At 36.5% G+C, this 20,932-nt stretch overlaps 1 protein-coding gene across 2 annotated transcripts in view; it reads right to left on the bottom strand.

Annotated features, from left to right (window-relative positions):
• LOC140163035 (protein eyes shut homolog) overlaps positions 1–20,932 on the bottom strand; it is an 83,329-nt gene that overhangs the window by 29,556 nt on the left and 32,841 nt on the right. Inside the window, exons 15-17 of one of the 2 annotated variants that reach the window (XM_072186376.1) lie at positions 20,388–20,601; positions 14,332–14,522; positions 140–5,067 (exon numbers count right to left, since the gene is read on the bottom strand). In XM_072186376.1, the coding sequence (XP_072042477.1) occupies positions 4,901–5,067; positions 14,332–14,522; positions 20,388–20,601 (572 nt within the window). In that variant the 3' untranslated portion in view covers positions 140–4,900. Of the gene's footprint in view, positions 1–139; positions 5,068–14,331; positions 14,523–20,387; positions 20,602–20,932 lie in introns of those variants that run through there. The other variant, XM_072186377.1, reaches the window with a different exon arrangement.

Raw genomic sequence — 20,932 nt, 5'->3', positions numbered from 1 at the left:
AAAGGAGGATATGTTTCAGAATCCCAGTCCGCACCTCCCGACCCCCAGACAAAAAACACATTCCGCTATTAAAATTAATGTATGCACTATACAAAAGAAATAGCAGTAATCATCAATCTCAGCAACAAAGTTTTACAAGACAAGTATTTTTTTATTAACAAATAATTTCTTGTACAATATTGGCCACACTGGCTGAAAGACTACAAGCTAATAATAAACAGACCAGCTGTTCTGTTATATAAGATTTCATCAAGAATATACACTTTTAAGAATTACATAGGCACAATACTATTACACACATAATTATAGACACCCCAACACACACATATTAAAAGTAGATTCTGAAACACCAAATAGAATTCTGGTTGAGCGCAATCGATATTATTACCAGTTTTGCTTTCGAGAGAAATGGAGCATTTTCATAATTTTACTCTTATATGACCTTTCATGACCCCACCTGTCAAATTAAAAATGGCTCTTTTGTTCTTGGTTGCCCCAGCAAGGGAAGGGATACAGCAGGCATGCATCTATGTGGATCTGTCACTGCCTGAGGTTAAATGTGATTATTATCATGACTCACAAACTGTGTCTCCCTTTGAATCCTCGTATTGACTCAAATAAATTATCGTGCCACCCCCCCCCCCCCCAATTCTCAAGATTAAACCTTAGTTTAAAATCTAATTCACAATATAAATGTACCCTTGTCCAATACTGAGAATAAAATAATATAAATATTGCCCTTAAAATAATGGGAATAACATTATCAAGGTCATTTGAGATTTTAAAAAATATTATGGTTCGGATACGCTAAAATAGTCTACAACGGTTGACAGTAGTTGAACATTTTGTGGAATGCATTTATGGTAAGGATACCTTTAAAATAGTCCAAAACGTTTGACAGTAGTGAAACATTTTGTGAAATGCAGTTATGGTATGGATACTTTAAAAAATAATTCAAACATTTGACAGCAGTTAAACATTTTGTGGAATGCATTAATGGTAAGGATACCTTTATAAAAAAGAATCCAAAACGTTTGACAGTACATACATGTAGTTAAACATTTTGTGATATGCATTTATGGTTAGGATACCTTAAAAAGATTCCAAAACCTTTGACAGTACTTACATTTTATGGAATGCACTTATGGTAAGGTTAATTTTAAAAGTAGTCCACAACGTTTGACAGTAGTTGAACATTATGTGCAACGCATTTATGGTATGGATACTTTAAAATAGTTCAAAACGTTTGAAAGAAGTTAAACATTTTGTGTAACGCATTTATGGTATGGATACTTTAAAAAGAATCCAAAACCTTTGATAGTAGTTACAGATTTCATGGGATGTATTTATGGTATGGATACTTCAAAAATAGTCCAAAACATTTGACAGTCAGTAGTTAAACATTTTGTGGAATGCATTTATGGTATGGATACCTTAAAAATAGTTCAAAACATTTGACAGTCAGTAGTTAAACATTTTGTGGAATGTATTTATGGTATGGATACTTCAAAAATAGTCCAAAACATTTGACAGTCAGTAGTTAAACATTTTGTGGAATGCATTTATGGTATGGATACCTTAAAAATAGTTCAAAACCTTGACAACAGTTAAACATTTTGTAATATGCATTTATGCTATGGATACTTTAAAAATTGTTCAAAACATTTGGCACTAATTAAATATTTTATGGAATGTATTTATGGTATGGATACCTTAAAAATAGTTCAAAACGTTTGACAACAGTTAAACATTTTGTTGAATGCATATTACGGTAAGGATACCTTAACATAAATCCAAAACGTTTGACAGTAGTTTTTGTAAAACGCATTTATGTTACGGATACCTTAAACATATTTCAAAAACATTTGACAGCAGTTACACATTTTGTGGAATTTATGGTAAGGTTTGTGAAATGCATTTATGCATGGTATGGATACTTTATAAATAGTCCAAAACGTTTGACAATAGTTTTAACATTTTGTGGAATGCATTTATGGAAAGGATACCTTAAAAATAGTCCAAAACGTTTGACAGAAGTCAAACATTTTGTGGAATGCATCTTTTTCCTTGTTTTGTTAGGTTTTGCTTTTTAGAACTTTGTTGATAATAACATTTTGAGGCAAACTGTATGTTTTAAAGGTTGGCCTATTATCTGTTTCAAGAACTGTGTTAACAGTTTCCTTGGACCTTTGTTTTTATATTGTAATAGGTAATAGGATTTTACCATTAAATATCAATATACCTCTACAATTATTATCAACACATGCCTCTTATCTTCTTTCTAAATTCTATCCACGATGATATGTGCGAGGCATCATGGTAGCTGGAAGAGGTAATACAACTATTAAACACAGTGTGTGAATATGACCCCACAACATTTTGGCAAAATCATATGCAAATGACATCATGAATTCATTAAAAGGTATTAATATGCAAATAATATAGAATATCAGAACTACCTGCTAACTCAGAATTGTATCTGCTATTGCATTATAGTGCATTCATATTTTGAAAATATGCAAATTAGCTCATTGATATTCATGATTATGCTGGTAATAACTTGATACAAAACTAGAACTACAACTTTAATTTGACACTATACCAGGTATTTCCCCAAAAGGTTACATGTAGATTTTGAAAATAATTTATAAGTTCATGTTAACAAAATATAACTTTACTTTCATGATATAATCTATGTGGTATCCAAGTGAATGTCAGCTTCACAACTTGCATACTTAGCCCGCATTCCTTAGCAAGCTGTTTATTGCAACACACGGTTCACTTTCACCATGCAGTTGGCGGTGCATTTAACATATTCATGTAGACTCAGCCATATAGCACAGCAGACAGTATTTTATTCTGATGAACAGAGAATAAAACTTGGTCAATTTTATTTTTGAGGGTGTAAATTTGGATGTGCAATATTTAACTTGTCAATGTCTTTCTTTTGTGCAATCAAAATATCAGAGAAAAATAAAGAGCAAGAAATACAATGAAGGCAAATCAAAGGTGTCCCTGTGTTCAACTTTTGTTGTGTGATATTTTGATGGTTTAATAGTCACGCTTGACACGCCTGTCATCATGCACTCATAAGCTGCTTTTAAGATACGGAGTCGAAACATTCTTGAACAAATTCATCAGGACTGTTCATAGTAGAATTGTTAGTTGTGATTTCATATGACTAGTCCAATAAAATATCCACTTACTTGCAGACGTTTCGGAAACTGTCAGTTGAAACACAGTAGATACAGGTTGAAAGGATGAATAAATTGTATCTAAAAAAAATACAACGGTTTGTTGTACAATCACAAAATGTGGTTTATTGTCTACATGTAACCTTGTTAGGTGGGACACGATAGAAAGACAACTGCGTTTAGAAAGGCAACTGCTTACGATAATATATGACAGATATTACAATAGCTTAAAAACAGTTATTCAAATTCTGTATACATTTGTAAAATATTTTCAATATTTTTGAAAGCTCACATACTTCAAAAACAACTGCATTTGATATACATGGTCAATAAAAGCAATAGTGTACTACAATCTCTTTTTTTTTTAAATATATAAATGATAGAAAACAAATTTACAGGCATACAAAAGATCTGATGGAATATAAAAATATGTATACAGATATATTTATAAATAACTGGGTTAGGCTGTGTGGCACAGTACATTGTAATATTAAAGGGTACTAGCATATGTGACCAGCTCCATGCAACAAAACCCGATCGTCAGGCATGTTTTTGTGTTGCGGCCTTTAAAGATGACATTCCCATAAACAAAAAACATTTGACATTTCAAATAATTTCAAGTACTTATTAAGAAGAGGTTTATTTAATAAATCATTGACAGTTGAACTATGATAATCCCTATTCAATCCTATGTAAAGCAGGAAACTAATTAGCACATTACTCAGACTAGCAATTTTGCAAATATCAAGGTATCATTTACAAAATTATCCAAATGTTTGATTTGATGCTATGTATATAATTTAAGTATCATTTTGAAGCTTATTGTCCCGTGCTTACATTTTTATTCTATTCAAATAATGAAATGTCAAAAATGTGACTTGTTCCTGGTTTTGTCGGAACGGGTCACATATGGTGTGTCACAGCATCCAAAACTGCCCATAGAGCTACTACACTATCCTGCGATGCAGAAATACCAATGCATTCCAACAGATGGTGAATGTGCTAGCAGTATATTCAACGGAAAGTGGAATGGTTGAGCACTCATAATATTATTGCCAAAGTCCAGAGACACTGGAGCACATTTTCTGGAGATGTCCTGCAACAAGGCCACTTTGCCCCCAATGCTCTAATTAAAATACGAGCTTGAGTTGACAAAGGAATTCTTTAGCGCCTTTGCACTTTTTTTTAATTCATCATTGCGATTTTTTTTAAATAAAAAACATAAAGTGTGTCTTGACGTTTAAAAACCCTGAACTTGTGCAATTTAGTGGAGTCGGTTACATCAGATGATCTTATGCAGTCCAGTCCATTTTAGCCAATTTCTTATTCCTATTTTTTAAGTTTTTTTAAAAATTAAAAAAAAAAAAAACAGCCTAAAAAAGGACCAAATATGCAATAAAATAAAGCATAGCCTTTTATGACTAAAAAAAACCCAGAAAACAAAAATGTACAGCGCTTAGATTTTTGGCCAAAGGAAGCCAAGACAAACTTTATTTTAGCCTTAGTTGTCAAATGTAGACAATTGGTAAAAAGACTGGTGTCATACTGGAAGCTTAAGAGGAGGCAGAGAATAATAGTTGAATGAGTTATTAACCCCACATGTCAGCTAAACATCGGTAAAATAGAACAAATTGTTGAAGGGCTGTGTAACGTAATGGAATTGCTGGTCACAGTCACAGGTTACCGGAAAGCTTTCATTTTGGCTTTCACCTGCTTCCATTATCACATGACCGTACATTATATCCTTCTTCTGCTTCTGTCAGATCCAGCAAGAGATCACCTCTCAATTGAATGTTGTCAATACACCCAACAAATTCTCTTGAATATAGGCCGTGGGTTAACTGAGACAGGTCTTCATCTAGTCCAAGTCCACCTGAAATGAAAAGCATTCAGAATCTTGATATTACTCTTAGTTAATTTGTGTTGGTAGATTGCATAGTACGCTCTCGTGGAAAATTGATTTGGCTTGAAATTCCCCTGGACAAGGAACTCACTGCTAATTTGTCTTATTGTAACCCGTACGAAATTCGGGGAGCTGTTTCCTGGTTGCGGAGGTTATTTGTGTGAGCTCTTGAAGCAGCAAAGTCCCTGAATTGTTGTTTAATGGTTTATGGAATGATGTGGGGCCATAGTGGTCAGTGACAACCTGTAAAGTGTGCTGAGGCTTGTGGATCAACATCTGTGCTATAAATCACTGCTTTTTTTAATATAATTAATTATTAACATATGATGATGATCTCAACACAACTTTGTACCTCAAAATTTCGGTCGCAACTTTGACCTTCATCTGGAGACTGGCAACTCAAATTTGGGATCAAGATACCAAGATATGTATGATAAAATTTTGCGGTCAAGTGTACAAAAGGTCACAGATCATAGATTTAAATGATTAATTAGTCTTAATCTTACTATTTATTTTAATAATTGGTTAAAAACTAGAATAGAAAATGTGTTTGCTAAAACTTAGATTGCCCCCAAATCAGCCAAACATTTAAAATTTCACTTTTATTGTTAGTTACTTCCCACTACAGGATAAGATTGAGTTATGTTTCATTAATGTTTTTAATCCCACAAAATTAGTGTTATATTTTTCTTGAATCATGAGGGAGGGGGGTGATAGAGTTACGCAATCTAATATTCAGATATTGGTAGGCCTATATCTTTGGCGAGGGGGGTGATACAGTTATGCAATCTAATGTTCAGATATCGGTAGGCTAGAGCAGGCCTTCTCAACTAGTTTATTTGAAGTGCCAACTGGAAAATTTTAGTGATCATGAAGTGCGAACATGTCAAGAGAAGACGCTGTGTTTGTAAGGTGCAGTGGTGCTTTATCGGGGGTCCAGGGGACAGCGCCCCAGGAAGCTCATGGATTTTAAGGTTTTTTAAAGAACCAGAGTGTGTATTTTTACCCCCTTTTTGTTCAAGATTTATGTGAAAAAAATTATTTAAAAAAATTACCGTGCGCCACTTCGACTGACTCCAAGGCGCGCGCTGCCAGTTGAGAAGACCTGGGCTAGAGAATACATTGGTATAGCTATATATTTTACCTTCATGCAAATTAATTGCTAAGTTCTAGGTACAAAGAAGCTATGTTTTTGCTATGCAAAAAATGCGTATAGAGGTTGTAATATGGGTGGTTGTGAAGAAATTACAACCAAAATAGACATTGCATTTTCCATGTTTAGAGAAAAACTCTGTCACTAAAAATGGACCAAATTGCCAACGTCAAAAAGTTAGGTATTTTAGACCTAAGTTATATAGCTATGCAGATTTATGTTTCTACTATGAATAAATATACCAAAATACTTGGTGATCTGAAAATTAAGCTGAGCAAAATGTAGCTGATGAGATTAATAAAAAGATCAACTAAGTCTTAATCACCATTAATCGAAATGTGTCCTACGATAGCTTTCTATAGTTTCTCAAAAAGAGAGAAACTCAAGTGCCTTTTATCCTATACGGTTACCATTGTCCGTTTCATTGGCACATCTATGCTTGTTCAAAGAGGCAAAAATCTGAATTTTTAAAATTAATTTTAAGGTATTCTTGTTCACTAAATTGAGATTTGTTTTCTATTAGGGAAAAATCTTTTGACCCCAAATCATCCAAAAATCTATCACCGCCTGGCACAAGTAACTACTCAGTTTCATTAGCCGCCACTTTCCGCAAAAATCGGAAATATACACCTTGTTACGGAATATGTCTTCTTTAATTGGGCTATTCCAATTAAAATCCACACTACCCCTGTGGAAGATTTAGCTAAAGTCTTACGCAGCGGGAGTATAAGTTTCAAATAGAATATACAGTTGGGTAACTCCCATTTGAAATACTCACTCCAGTTGTGGAAGATATAGGTAAAGCCATAATACAGGGAGAGTATGGGTTTCAAAATGATTAACCCTGACCAATTACATTTGAAAAACATACTCCCTCTGTGGAAAATCTTCCACAGGGGTAGTGTGGATTTCAACTGGAATAGCCCATTTCACACCTTAATTATTGATACAAATTGATGGCCAGAGTGTCCATTAGCATCCAAGTCCAAAGCTGCACTTGATCAGGTTGACCATTAATCATTGCCATACTTTCTGTGCTTTAAGTACCCATTAACACTATAAAGTGCAGAGTGGACGATAACAGAGTTTCTTGCCCAAGATGTCCATCATTGCATGCTCAATTATCACAAATGGGAGGTCAAATTAAAGATTACGAACAGCGGCGGCTTATAAAACTGAGTACAGTAGTTACCTTTGGTGTTAGGTATATCAAGTCTTCTATGTGTAGAAAATTCATTGCTTTATACATTGGAGTAAATTTATCAATAATGATTAAACCTAATTGTGCCTGAAATAATGATCTGATAAACTCAGACCAGAGTAAGAAATTTTGGAAATTGTGTTATTACCATTTCTAACTTTCTATAAGTACCTATGATTTTTTTTTGGGGGGGTGTTGATAGTAATTTGAAATTCACACTCCTGTGTAGAAGAATAAGGTTATGACTTCCACAGGGTGTACACATTTCAACAGTAATAGCCCATTAGTGACCAGTATATACAATTACACGCGTTGCAGAACAGCCAATCAAGTAATTGGTTCGATAACCTGATCAGTTTGTGACCTGATGAAGTGATCATTTTGTGAGATGCAACCGAGCTGACAACACCACTATGGCTAATCACATCTGTTATTGGAGTATCCATTGTAAACTCATAGGCTATATAGGGATACCACTGGTGTTATATTTGCTTTTATTTGTGTGTAGTGAGCTTCTGACTGTTAACGGACAAGACAGCGATGATATAATGACATGTGAAGGGAGTGAGGAATATTCACTTAATTCCTCCGTTAATCCAAGTTCATTGCTAAGCTTAACATGTCAAATAGATTGCCCATCTAATTGTACCTGTACCTTGGATAATAACACCATAATCAGTAATTGCTCAGATGGAATTATGACTCAAGTTCCGTATCCATTTAATAAGGTGGAATCTCTTGAGTGGCGTGGCAGTACTTTGCATAGCATAAAACCGCTGGTATTTGAAATGTTTGGCAGATCCTTAAAATCACTATCACTGAGTGGTATTGCATTGCAAGAGATACAGCCTGGTGTGTTTGAAAGACTGGCAAGTCTGAAATGGTTATACCTGTCTAACAATGTATTGCAAGAGATACAGCCTGATGTGTTTGAAGGACTGGCAAGTCTGGAGGAGTTATCCCTGGATAACAATGCATTGCAAGAGATACAGCCTGGTGTATTTGAAGGACTGGCAAATCTGGAGTACTTATACCTGCAAAATAATGCATTGCAAGAGATACAACCTGGTGCGTTTGAAAGACTGGCAAGTCTGGAGTGGTTAGACCTGCATACCAGTGCATTGCAAGAGATACAGTTGGGTGTGTTTGAAGGACTGGGAAGTCTGAAGTGGTTATTCCTGAATAACAATTCATTGCAAGAGATACAGCCTGGTGTATTTGTAGGACTAGCAAGTCTGCAGTGGTTAGACCTGGATAACAATGCATTGCATGAGATACAGCCTGGCGTGTTTGAAGGATTGGCAAGTCTGGAGAACTTAGACCTGTCTAACAATTCATTGCAAGAGTTACAGCCTGGTGTGTTTGAAGGACTGGCAAAAGTGGTGTGGTTATATCTGGATAACAATGCATTGCATGAGATACAGCCTGGTGTGTTTAAAGGACTGGTAAGACTGGAGTGGTTAGCCCTGCATACCAATGCCTTGCAAGAAATACAGCCTGGTGTGTTTGAAGGACTGGCAAGTCTGGAGAGGTTATACCTGTATAACAATGCATTGCAAGAGGTACATCCTGGTGTGTTTGAAGGACTGGCAAGTCTGGAGTGGTTACTCCTGAATAACAATACATTGCAAGAGATACAGCCTGGTGTGTTTGAAGGACTGGCAAGTCTGGAGAACTTAGACCTGTCGCAAAATGCATTGCATGCAATAAATCCTGGTGAGTTTGAAGGACTGGATAATTTGGAGCTATACTCACACAATATTTTCTTACATGAGCTAGTACTGAACACTTTTGGATCACTGAGGCGCCTACAAATTCTAAGGTTACACAACAACAAGCTACGGTTTCTCCATCCTAACACATTTCAAAATCAAACCAGCCTCAGAGAGCTGAGACTTGATCATAACCAACCGTTATCTTCCCAAAAACATTTTTGACAGTCTCATTTACTTACAGTTTTTAAACTTGTCTCATAATTATTTGGATCAAATTCCAATACTGTCAAAGTGTACCTCTTTACAAACAGTAAACATCAGAGCCAACTCGCTGCTGTGGATACACAGTGAAGTATTTTCAGGGTTGAATAATGAAACCACCATCTTAGTCACCAGAGCTGCAATATGTTGTTATGCAACATCTGTCCAGTGTGAAAGTGATGAGACACCCTCTCCATTCCTAACATGTGAGCGTATTTTGCCATTGAACTTCCTTCGAATTGTTATGTGGTTTATGAGTATATTTGGCATATTTGGAAATATTTATACTCTGTACACCAGATTTAGGCAAAAGCGGGAAAGTAACAAGGTCCAGTTTCTTTTGATCACAAACCTCTCAATATCTGATCTCACTATGTGCATATACCTTATTATTTTGCTTTCAGTAGATGGATATTATGCAGATTTTTTCCCATCTAATTCCGAAACCTGGCGAAGAAGTGTGCTGTGTAGATTTGCTGGGGCCTTATCTGTATTATCCAGTGAGGCTTCAGCTTTCTTTATAACACTTATAAGCATAGATAGGTTCCTAGGCATTAAGTACCCATTCGGTGGTCGACGGTTGGATACAGCATTAGCGCGTTTATTAATAGGCATGCTTTGGTTACTTGCATTTTGTTTTAGCATCACCTCCTTTGTATTAGCAGGCATAGATTCTGATTTTTACAGAAATTCGGAGGTTTGTGTTGGCCTACCAATTTCAAAATTAAAGGTTTATAATGACAGTTTTGTATCCACCACGGAAGCGATCGGATTTAGTCATGATGGTCTTTGGCTTGGGGCTATTAATGAGCGCAAAACAAAGAATACCCTTGATTATAGCAAGGTGAACATGTATTTTTCTCTGGCCATGTTTACTGGTCTCAACCTTATCTGTTTCTCAGTAGTGGGCTTCTGTTATATCAATATTTTCGCCACAGCTAGAAAAACTAGTAGAGATTGCGGACGTTCTCGACAATCAAGAGAAGAAATACGCATGGCTATGAAAATGTCTCTTCTTGTCCTCTCTGATTTTTTTTGCTGGGTACCAATTGGGATTGTATCGATCCTTGTCCAGGCTGGCGCAGTTGAAGTCAGCCCTACAACTTATGCCTGGATAGCAACATTTGTGTTGCCAATCAATTCCACCATCAATCCATTTCTGTATACATTCGTGGGACTTTTGTTTAACAAAGAGAAATGTCCATGTTGTAAACACAGAGGTCAAGAAGAGAACATCCCAATGAGGGGAATTGCTGGTCGAAGAAATTGAAAAAGGTGAAAAATATTCACTACATGCAGACAAGGTTGAGGTCAAAGTGTTGAATATAAAATGATATTCTGCGCTGTCAAGTAAAAATGCAATTGTTTTGCGGTTATAACTATTTGACATAGTTATTTTTACAGTACTGTGAATGTTCTAAGATTTTATGTTTGGTTACTGAGATATATGTATATTTATGAATGCAGTACAACATTTACATAAAATACAGTTTTTTCAATGTTTCAAGATTTATGTATGGGATACAAAATTAATTTTAATGATCCAATATAATTATTTGTAATGTTCTGCACAACATTTGTATGTTTAACAGTATTTCTAAGTTCTAAGATTTGTGTATGAATTCAGTACATTTACATATTTTACAGTATTTTCAATGTTTGAAGATTTATGGGATATAAAATTAACATGTTTTACAGTATTTTAATAACGAAAACTACATACTGTAACTGTAGTTAAAAAAAAAAAATATAAAAATAAATATAAAAATAAAATTCAAGTCAAAAACTACAGTTACAGTATGTAGTGTTCGTTGTTTGCTTTTATATTTTGTTGTCTGTCCCTGAAGAAGAGCAGTTTATCTGCTCGAAACGTCGGTTGTATTTTTGTTAACTTTGTCTACCATCCCTGTGGTTTCGGATTTTTTCTAATGCAGACGTAAGAGTGCATGTACACCATTCTGGTTTACATACTGCATTAGTTTTTATCTTGTCTTTATCTTTGTTCCCCACACCAAGTTGGTATACCTGGCTCGAATCTTTCTACATTTACATATATGTTACAGTATTTTCAATGTTTGAAGATTTTTGTATGGGATACAAAATTAACATGTTTTACAGTATTTTAATGTAATGTTCTGTACAACATTTGTATGTTTGCCAGTATTTTTAAGGTTCTAAGATTGTGTATGAATTCAGTATATTTAAATATTTTACAGTATTTTCAATGCTTAAGAATTTTTGTATGGGATACAAAATTAACATGTTTTTAAATGATCAATATAATTACATGTAATGTTCTGTACAACATTTTGAGTACAACATTTACATATTTTATGATATTTTTGAATGTTCTAAGATTTTATGTACGGTTATGTACACCATAATTTAAAACGTTCTAATACCTGTAATATTTTGTACAACATTTGATTTATGTATGGTTATGTACAACATTAACATATTTTATAGTATTTTAATGTTCTATAGATATGTGTATTGGTTTTGTATAATATTTATATGTTTTACAATATTTTAATGTAATTTAAGATATTTATATATGGATTCAGTACACATCTGCATACAAATGTATTTGACAGTATTTAAAATAATTTTAATATTTCTGTATGAAGTCTATCTATACAACGTTTGCATATTTAAATGAAATCCAAGATGTATGAAGCTGTACACTATTTGCATTTTAAACTGTAATTTCAATATTCTAAGGTGTCTGTGCAACATTTTCATGTTTAAAGTATTTAATAATCTAATTATTTCAATTTTTTTGGATCAATACTATATGATGGTAACATTGTAACTAAGTACAGGGCCGGATTTACCTTTTTGGTGGCCCTGGGTCAGGCCAAAATTTGGAGGCCCCCAACTCACCGTATGGTAGGCATGTGCACGTAAGTGGCCAAGTGTTGGCTTACGTATTAATACTATAAGATTGATCGACAGTGCTTGGAGGAGGAAGCATTATAATTTTGAGGGAGAGGAGCATATTTTGTTCCGATTTATGAGGACATTTGCGCGAGAAGCACGCGAATTTTTAAAAACTTTTTCAGACTATTTCAGCCCAAAATGAGCTGAATTTGGCTATATAAAGGGCCAGTGTACCCTATTTTGGCCCAAAATATGATGTTTTTCGGGCTAAAAAGTAAGATGCACATGGCAATTTTGGGGGCCCATCTGGCCCAATGGTAAATCCGGCCCTGTCTAAGTAGCAAAAATTATGTGAATGTTTAGTATTTTAGTATGAAGTTAAATAATTAAAATAATTTGATGTGATTTCTTTAGTGGCATAATGGTTAGGGCGCAAGCTTCGTAATCGAAAGGTTGCAGGTTCGAGCCCCACCACGGCCAGTGTGTTGCGTCCTTAAGCAAGACGGCTTAATTCCCAATTGCTTCACTCCACCCAGGTGTAAATTGGGGAGCTGCTGGGGGTAATCACAATCTAAGTCGCTGAGAGTACCTGCGCATCAGTTGCGGACTTGTGGAAGCGGAAATGATTCTGATATACCCTAATGGCAGCGGAATAATTGTTGAAGTGGGCTGGTACTAAGGTGTAGCGCACGTTAAATCACCGACATTTCTTTAATTCAAATTGACTGTTATTGCCTGTGTATGTGGCCGGTGAACTTAATTCTATAACAAAATGGTTGTGTAAAAGATGCAGACCCCGTAAACTTTCAGAAATGGGACCAAGTTTGAAAAAGGGTGAAGAACATTTTGTCGGCTTTCACTGGCTGTGTTACCCCCACTACGTTATGTCACTGTAACCCATACAAATCTACAGATAATCTGTTCACAGGTTACTTGGCTTGATATGCATATATTATGCAAATTAGCTACCAGTTCTTAGTTAGCCTATTTTGCGCTGAATATCTAATCAGGTTGAGAACCTCCAACTGTACTACCCGTCACCAAGTTATGTCACTAACCCATACAGAACCCCAGATAATCATAAAGTTATTTGGCTTGAAACGCATAATTTATGATGCAAATCAGCTAATTTATTAGAATATATTGAATTGAATATCTGATCAGGTCTCAAGAACATCTGGCCGTGCTAAGCCCATCAAGTTCAGTGCATCACTGTAACCCATACGGATTTCCAGATAATCTGTTTACAAGGTTATTTTGTTTGACATGAATAAATAATACAATACAAATTAAACATCTCAAAAAAAGTAACTAACCCCCTTAAATAATGGCCATTATTCAAAAGGGCTATTGTATTACAAATCTGTAAAATGCGTTGGAAGCAGAATTTATTTCTGCGCATTTTCACACCTGATTTGATACGATAGCCCAGAAAACAATAAAACACCTGTCAATTTAATGTAGTGAGGTCCAGATTTGAAAGTTGCACTTACATACAAAATTTTACAATGCAAAAACACTCAGATATCATTACACAGATTTCCTTTCATTACACTGAATACAAAATCAATACAATTTACTGCAACTTTCAAATCTTGGGTTACATTGATTTAAATGTACGCTGTGACTTCAATATTTAGTCGATTGCTACAAATGAGGTGTCAAAATGTGCAGAAATAAATTATTCTTCCATGCATTTTACAGATTTGTAATACAATCGCCCGTTTTTGAATAATGGTCATTATTTAAGGGGGGTTAGTTACTTTTTTTGAGATGTTTACATACTTAATTAGCATATTTTTCGTTGAAAATCTAGTCAGGTCTCAAACCTCTGGTCATGCTACTCCCAGCAAATAAGTCATCGCCATCCTTATGGTTCTCAATATAACACACACACACATCATAGTAACCACTAATAAGTCTCCCCTCTAAACATAGTTCAGGCAAGTTGAAAATGGAACAATTTGCTCCAGTTGTTTTTTGAACAAACAAAAAAATCATTAATTTTTATCTTTTTCACTCACCAAAATAATACAATCCCTCGGTATCCAAACCAGTGAAGCGTCCACCGAGGTCAAAGTTCATGGGGGCAAAGTTGTCAATATATATCGTGACAAAAGATCCGCTTCTCTGAATGAACAAGGAGTGCCAGTTGCCATCGGCAACCTGACGAGTTGGACGGATGACACCGATGGATGACGGTCCTAGATTGATGCTGAAGGTTTGAAGAGAAAAGAACAGAAAATGTTGGCAAAATAGTTCAATATTGTCTGAAGAAAAAAAACCCCAACAGACTAAACTTACTTAAAATATCTAAAAGATAAACTTATCGGTACTCAGTACATGGCGTAAACGTGGGTCACATTTTCGGCCATTTGGTATATGTGACACGATCAAGGGAAATGAGTCGGATGTCGCTAATATTGATTTGAGATATTGGCAAAGAAAGTGTTTTATATTGTTTTTAGCGATTGATAAATTCATGTAACTTTGCAAAGAAAAGTTGTGTCAACATGGGGTTTTCAGTTTCAGAAAGCTCTAAATGTCCTCTTTAGAAACATATGTAAAACTCATTTTCGACAAGGGTCGACATGTGACTCATTCCCATTGATCATGTTACATATCAATAACCCTCTGTGTCCAAGCTAATGTTGGAATATGGATGAATCATTTTTTCACAACATTCATAAAATATCCTACAGGTTAACTTTGCCTCCTTGTAGCCAAAATTGTCTAAATTTGACAAAATTGTTGAGAAAAATTGGGAAACTGTGTTAGATTCGGCTGAAAAATTTGACTTTTAGTAAAGAGATGGATCTAAGTTGTTTGGAGAATTTGGTACATTGATGTCAAATTTTCAAACTTTCAAAATTATCAGGAGCACACCCCCACCAAAACCAAATTTGAGTACCCCCATTCCAACCCCTGGGCCATTATACAAATATTAACTGTCTATGAGTGTGATGGTTGAAATATAATCACGAGGTGAAAGATGGATTGTTCCATTCCACGAGCGGGCGGCGAGTGGAATGGAACAATACATCTTTCACCGAGTGATTATATTTTCGACCATTACACCTAATTTAAGACAGTTAATATTTGTTTTATATCACTCGTGCATAAATTCTATCACTAAAATACTATTTAAGGTAGAAAATACATTTTTTCATCAACATAACACCATGTTTTGCCGTGATATACTTCACATTTTGAGGTCCACCCCATAACTAAATCGGCGAGTCCAAGAGTCCGCGCACGGCGTGGCGCAGGCGCACTAAGGCAGAGAACATGATGGTAAAGACTATCACACGGAGAGGGTGATAGTAAAAATGATAAATGGTAATCAACCAATGAACTGTCTAGAATTTATGTACGAGTGATATAAGATGACATATTCTTGGTTAAATTTGCAATGACTTATCAAAATGGTTCATCTGCCATTTTTTAAGTCAACTCCCTGCTGTGATTGGCTGGCCATTCTACATAATCAAGCCCTGATTGGCTAGTAACTTATACTGCATTTACTAACCTGATTTTACATCGGCCACTTTCTAACCCCACTCCAAGATAATCTGTATTCCCTGCTGTGATTGGCTGGCCATTCTACATAATCAATCCCTGACTGGCTAGTAACTTATACTGCATTTACTAACCTGATTTTACATTGGCCATTTTCTAACCCCACTCCAAGATAATCTGTATTCCCTGCTGTGATTGGCTGGCCATTCTACATAATCAATCCCTGACTGGCTAGTAACTTATACTGCATTTACTAACCTGATTTTACATCGGCCACTTTCTAACCCCACTCCCAAGATAATCTGCATTCCCTGCTGTGATTGGCTGGCCATTCTACATAATCAATCCCTGACTGGCTAGTAACTTATACTGCATTTACTAACCTGATTTTACATTGGCCATTTTCTAACTGCACTCCAAGATAATCTGCATTCCCTGCTGTGATTGGCTGGCCATTCTACATAATCAATCCCTGACTGGCTAGTAACTTATACTGCATTTACTAACCTGATTTTACATCGGCCACTTTCTAAACCCACTCCAAGATAATCTGTATTCCCTGCTGTGATTGGCTGGCCATTCTATATAATCAAGCCCTGATTGGCTATTAACTTATACTGCATTTACTAACCTGATTTTACATTGGCTATTTTCTAAACCCACTCCAAGATAATCTGTATTCCCTGCTGTGATTGGCTGGCCATTCTATATAATCAAGCCCTGATTGGCTATTAACTTATACTGCATTTACTAACCTGATTTTACATTGGCTATTTTCTAAACCCACTCCAAGATAATCTGCATTCCCTGCTGTGATTGGCTGGCCATTCTATATAATCAAGCCCTGATTGGCTATTAACTTATACTGCATTTACTAACCTGATTTTACATTGGCTATTTTCTAAACCCACTCCAAGATAATCTGTATTCCCTGCTGTGATTGGCTGGCCATTCTATATAATCAAGCCCTGATTGGCTAGTAACTTATACTGCATTTACTAACCTGATTTTACATTGGCCATTTTCTAACCCCACTCCAAGATAATCTGCATTCCCTGCTGTGATTGGCTGGCCATTCTATATAATCAAGCCCTGATTGGCTGTTAACTTATACTGGATTTACTAACCTGATTTTACATTGGCCACTTTCTAACCCCACTCCAAGATAATCTGTATTCCCTGCTGTGATTGGCTGGCCATTCTATATAATCAAACCCTGATTGGCTATTAACTTATACTGCATTTACTAACCTGATTTTACATTGGCCATTTTCTAACCCCACTCCAAGATAATCTGCATTCCCTGCTGTGATTGGCTGGCCATTCTACATAATCAATCCCTGATTGGCTGTTAACTTATACTGGATTTACTAACCTGATTTTACATTGGCCACTTTCTAACCCCACTCCAAGATAATCTGTATTCCCTGCTGTGATTGGCTGGCCATTCTATATAATCAAGCCCTGATTGGCTATTAACTTATACTGCATTTACTAACCTGATTTTACATTGGTCATTTTCTAAACCCACTCCAAGATAATCTGTATTCCCTGCTGTGATTGGCTGGCCATTCTATATAATCAATCCCTGATTGGCTGTTAACTTATACTGGATTTACTAACCTGATTTTACATTGGCCACTTTCTAAACCCACTCCAAGATAATCTGTATTCCCTGCTGTGATTGGCTGGCCATCTAAATAATCAATCCCTGATTGGCTGTTAATCATCGATAACACATTTTACAAACCAGAATTTCAATTGGCCATTTTCTAACCACACTCCGAGATAATATGTATTCCCTTTTGTGATTGGCTGGCCATTCTATATAATCAATCCCTGATTGGCTATTAATTAATTTAGGGATTCAATCATGTTTCACCATTGTTCATCACCGATTAACACGATGCGTCAGCGTCGTCTGAGTGGTTTACTTAGCGAGGGCAGCTTTAGCTGCCCGGTAAGTAAACCACGCAGACGCCGCGGACGCAGTTGTTAATCGATGATGAACAACGTATGATGAAACATGATTGAATCCTTCAACAACGAAACAAGCTAAAGATGTCTAATTCCCATGACTATTTCATTCGGAATGTCCATTTGTCATTGCCACTCAACCTTATAGGTCTGTCACACTACGACGGACTGGATTAACGTACATCACCGAATACAAAAATATTTTATTCGGTGGAAAAATCACCAGTCCGGCAGAAGATTCGATGGGATTTTGGGTCCGATTCCGTTCGTCTCTCTATGCGTTGTGGCGCTAATAACCCTGCAGGCGTCTTATATCCGATCGTTCAACGTCCGACAAATGACCGGATATGGGGTCCGATTCCGTTCGTTTCTCTATGCGTTGTGGCGCTAATAATCCTGCAGGCGTCTTATATTCGATCGTTAAACGTCCGACAAATGACCGGATTTGGGGTCAACGTCCGACAAATGTCCGGATTTTGGGATCCGATTCCGTTCGTCTCTCTATGCGTTGTGGCGCTAATAATCCTGCAGGCGTTTTATATTCAATCGTTCAACGTCCGACAAATAACCGGCGAATCCGTGGCATGTGGCACCAACAGGGACGTCCACACTATCAGAAAAGTGGGGGAGGAGAGGGTGTTTGAGAGGGTTTTTGACCCCTTAGAGGCAGTGACGTAGCAAGCACTTTTTCAGAGGGTGAACAAAGTGGGGAAAGACAACTTTTAAGGGGGGAAACTTTGACGAAAATGGTCAAATATTGGCTAATAAGTACAAAAGGGCTACAAATCTGATATATCAGGGCAACCAGCGTCATGGGGCAATAGAGGTGAAAAACCTTTGGACAATGAGGGCCCAATTGAAGCCATTTGTCATTTTTGGATCAATTTTAGCACTATTATTGGGTACTATTTTAGTTTGAAACAGCCACAAATTGGTGAAACGAAAGCCTAATTGAAGCCATTGAAAAGTTTTCACAATTATTGTATAATATAAACAATTGTTTTAAAAATAACACGTGGATGTCCATAGCAGAAGCAAAAAGGAAGACTTGTCCATTTTTCAAAATAAAGTCAGTAATAGACCTAAGTCCGTCTTAAATACTGATTTTGGTGACAAAATGTCATGGGCCCTACATATCGACAGGCCGGCAGTAATTTTCACAGGCTTTGGGGCCAAGGACGACATTTAAAGCACTGCCTATAATAATCACAGGCCTATACTTAGGCTTACTATATACTATCCTGGGCCTACTCAATAACATACAATTTAACCTTTTCCATGTTTTCTCTTCTTTTTTCTTTCTTGTCAATACATGGTAGGAATTTGATATTGCGTCCTCTACCCTTCAGAAAGTGCCCCTCCCTCAACATGCTCAATACTACTTACATGCATAGGCCTACTAAATTACGTGCAATTTAACTTTTTCTCTTCTCTTCTCTCTTCAATTTTTCTCACTTTCTTTTCTTTTTTCTCTCCTTACCCCCTTTTTTCTACTTGTCAGTCACTAAAGTACTGGGGAAATATGATATTGCGTCACACACCCTTCAGAAAATCCCCACCCCATGATTGATGCACATGTTCGCCATAGGCCTACATCCGCACAAGCGCCTGAAACCTTGCAAACACCTGCGGTATATAAGCGAAAGAATAACGAACAAACCCAGGGTATATATACAGAACTGTACGAACACACATCGGACAACTTCCGAACATGTGTATTCGGCACACTCCGTTTCAAGTTTTGTGCATTCACAAAACTTGAAACGTATTGTCGACGGACTAAACAAACATCACCTAACACGAAACGCATTTGGCGGATAATAGCAGGACATATGAAGAACATAAAACGAACATTGACGAACACTAACGGATTTGCTAAAATACCATCCGTTTCTTATACGGAAGACCGATCCGTGTAGTGTGACACTAACACGGTCTGGGTCAACGTACATCACCGAATGCAAAAATATGCTATCCGGTGGTGAAGGCCTCACAGGAACGTATTTGCAGCGAACACGGGCCGAGTGCAGCGAACAAAGAACGAACATGAGCGAAAGGAGAGCGAACAAACTCCGGCAATATTCAGCACCATACGAACACACATCGGATAAATACCGAACATGTGTATTCGGTACACTCCGTTCAAGTTTTGTGCATGCCGACGGACTTAACGAACATCACCTAACACGAAACGCATTTGGCGGATGATAGCAGGACATAAAAAGAACATAAAAGCGATCATTGACGAACAACAACGGATTTACTAAAATACCATCCGTTTCTTGTACGGAAGACCTATTCGGTGTAGTGTGACAGAAGCATTACAAGAAGATCGCAGTATTTCTCTGTTGATATCGGCAATAAATTTAATAAAGCGGTAATATTTAGCTGCTACCCCCAACATAAGAGAGGTCATGTTTTCGCATACATTCCAGACATGATGAATGTTGGCGCTCATGCGTAACACGTCGCGTAACCTTGCGTTCGGCAGATACGCTACTGGACCGTGGATTCATCACGGATTAACAATGGTTGGCTCCTGTACAAAGGTATAGGAAGAGTTGTTGAAACTACATTTACTAACCTGATTTTCAATTGGCCATTCTCTAAACCCACACCAAGATAATCTGTATTCCCTGTTGTGATTGGCTGACCATTCCACATAATCAACCCCTGATTGGCTGTTGTCATGAAGTCAATGGATAAAGCAGTCACTGTAGGATCAGCTGAGGTGTAGTTAGCATCGCGATAGATGAAATACCCATCTCCATTAAAACTGGCGCTGGACAATGTTATGACTGTGTCAAGGAAAAATAATCAATTTGAAGATCATTTTAACATAGAAAACTACAGTAGACAAATACTACATGGTTGGAGGGGAAATAGGGCAAAATATTCTTACCAAAGTACTGGCAATGGTAAATAGTTTCCCCGATGTAACCATGTGGTATACAGTCATGTGTTTTATTACATCGTATTTGAATATGCGATGATGTTGTAAATAATCAAAAATATCACATATGAAAACAGTTTGTGTCATTTTTGATTGACCAATGAATTGGCATGATTAGCTCATGTATATTTATGAGGTGTAATAATATACAAATATTGACTGCTATGAGGGGCATG

This window comes from Amphiura filiformis, chromosome 10 (assembly GCF_039555335.1).
Source record: "Amphiura filiformis chromosome 10, Afil_fr2py, whole genome shotgun sequence".
Lineage (NCBI taxonomy): Eukaryota > Metazoa > Echinodermata > Ophiuroidea > Amphilepidida > Amphiuridae > Amphiura > Amphiura filiformis.
Note: the sequence above shows the minus strand (reverse complement) of the source record. Positions and strands in the feature narration are given on the sequence as shown.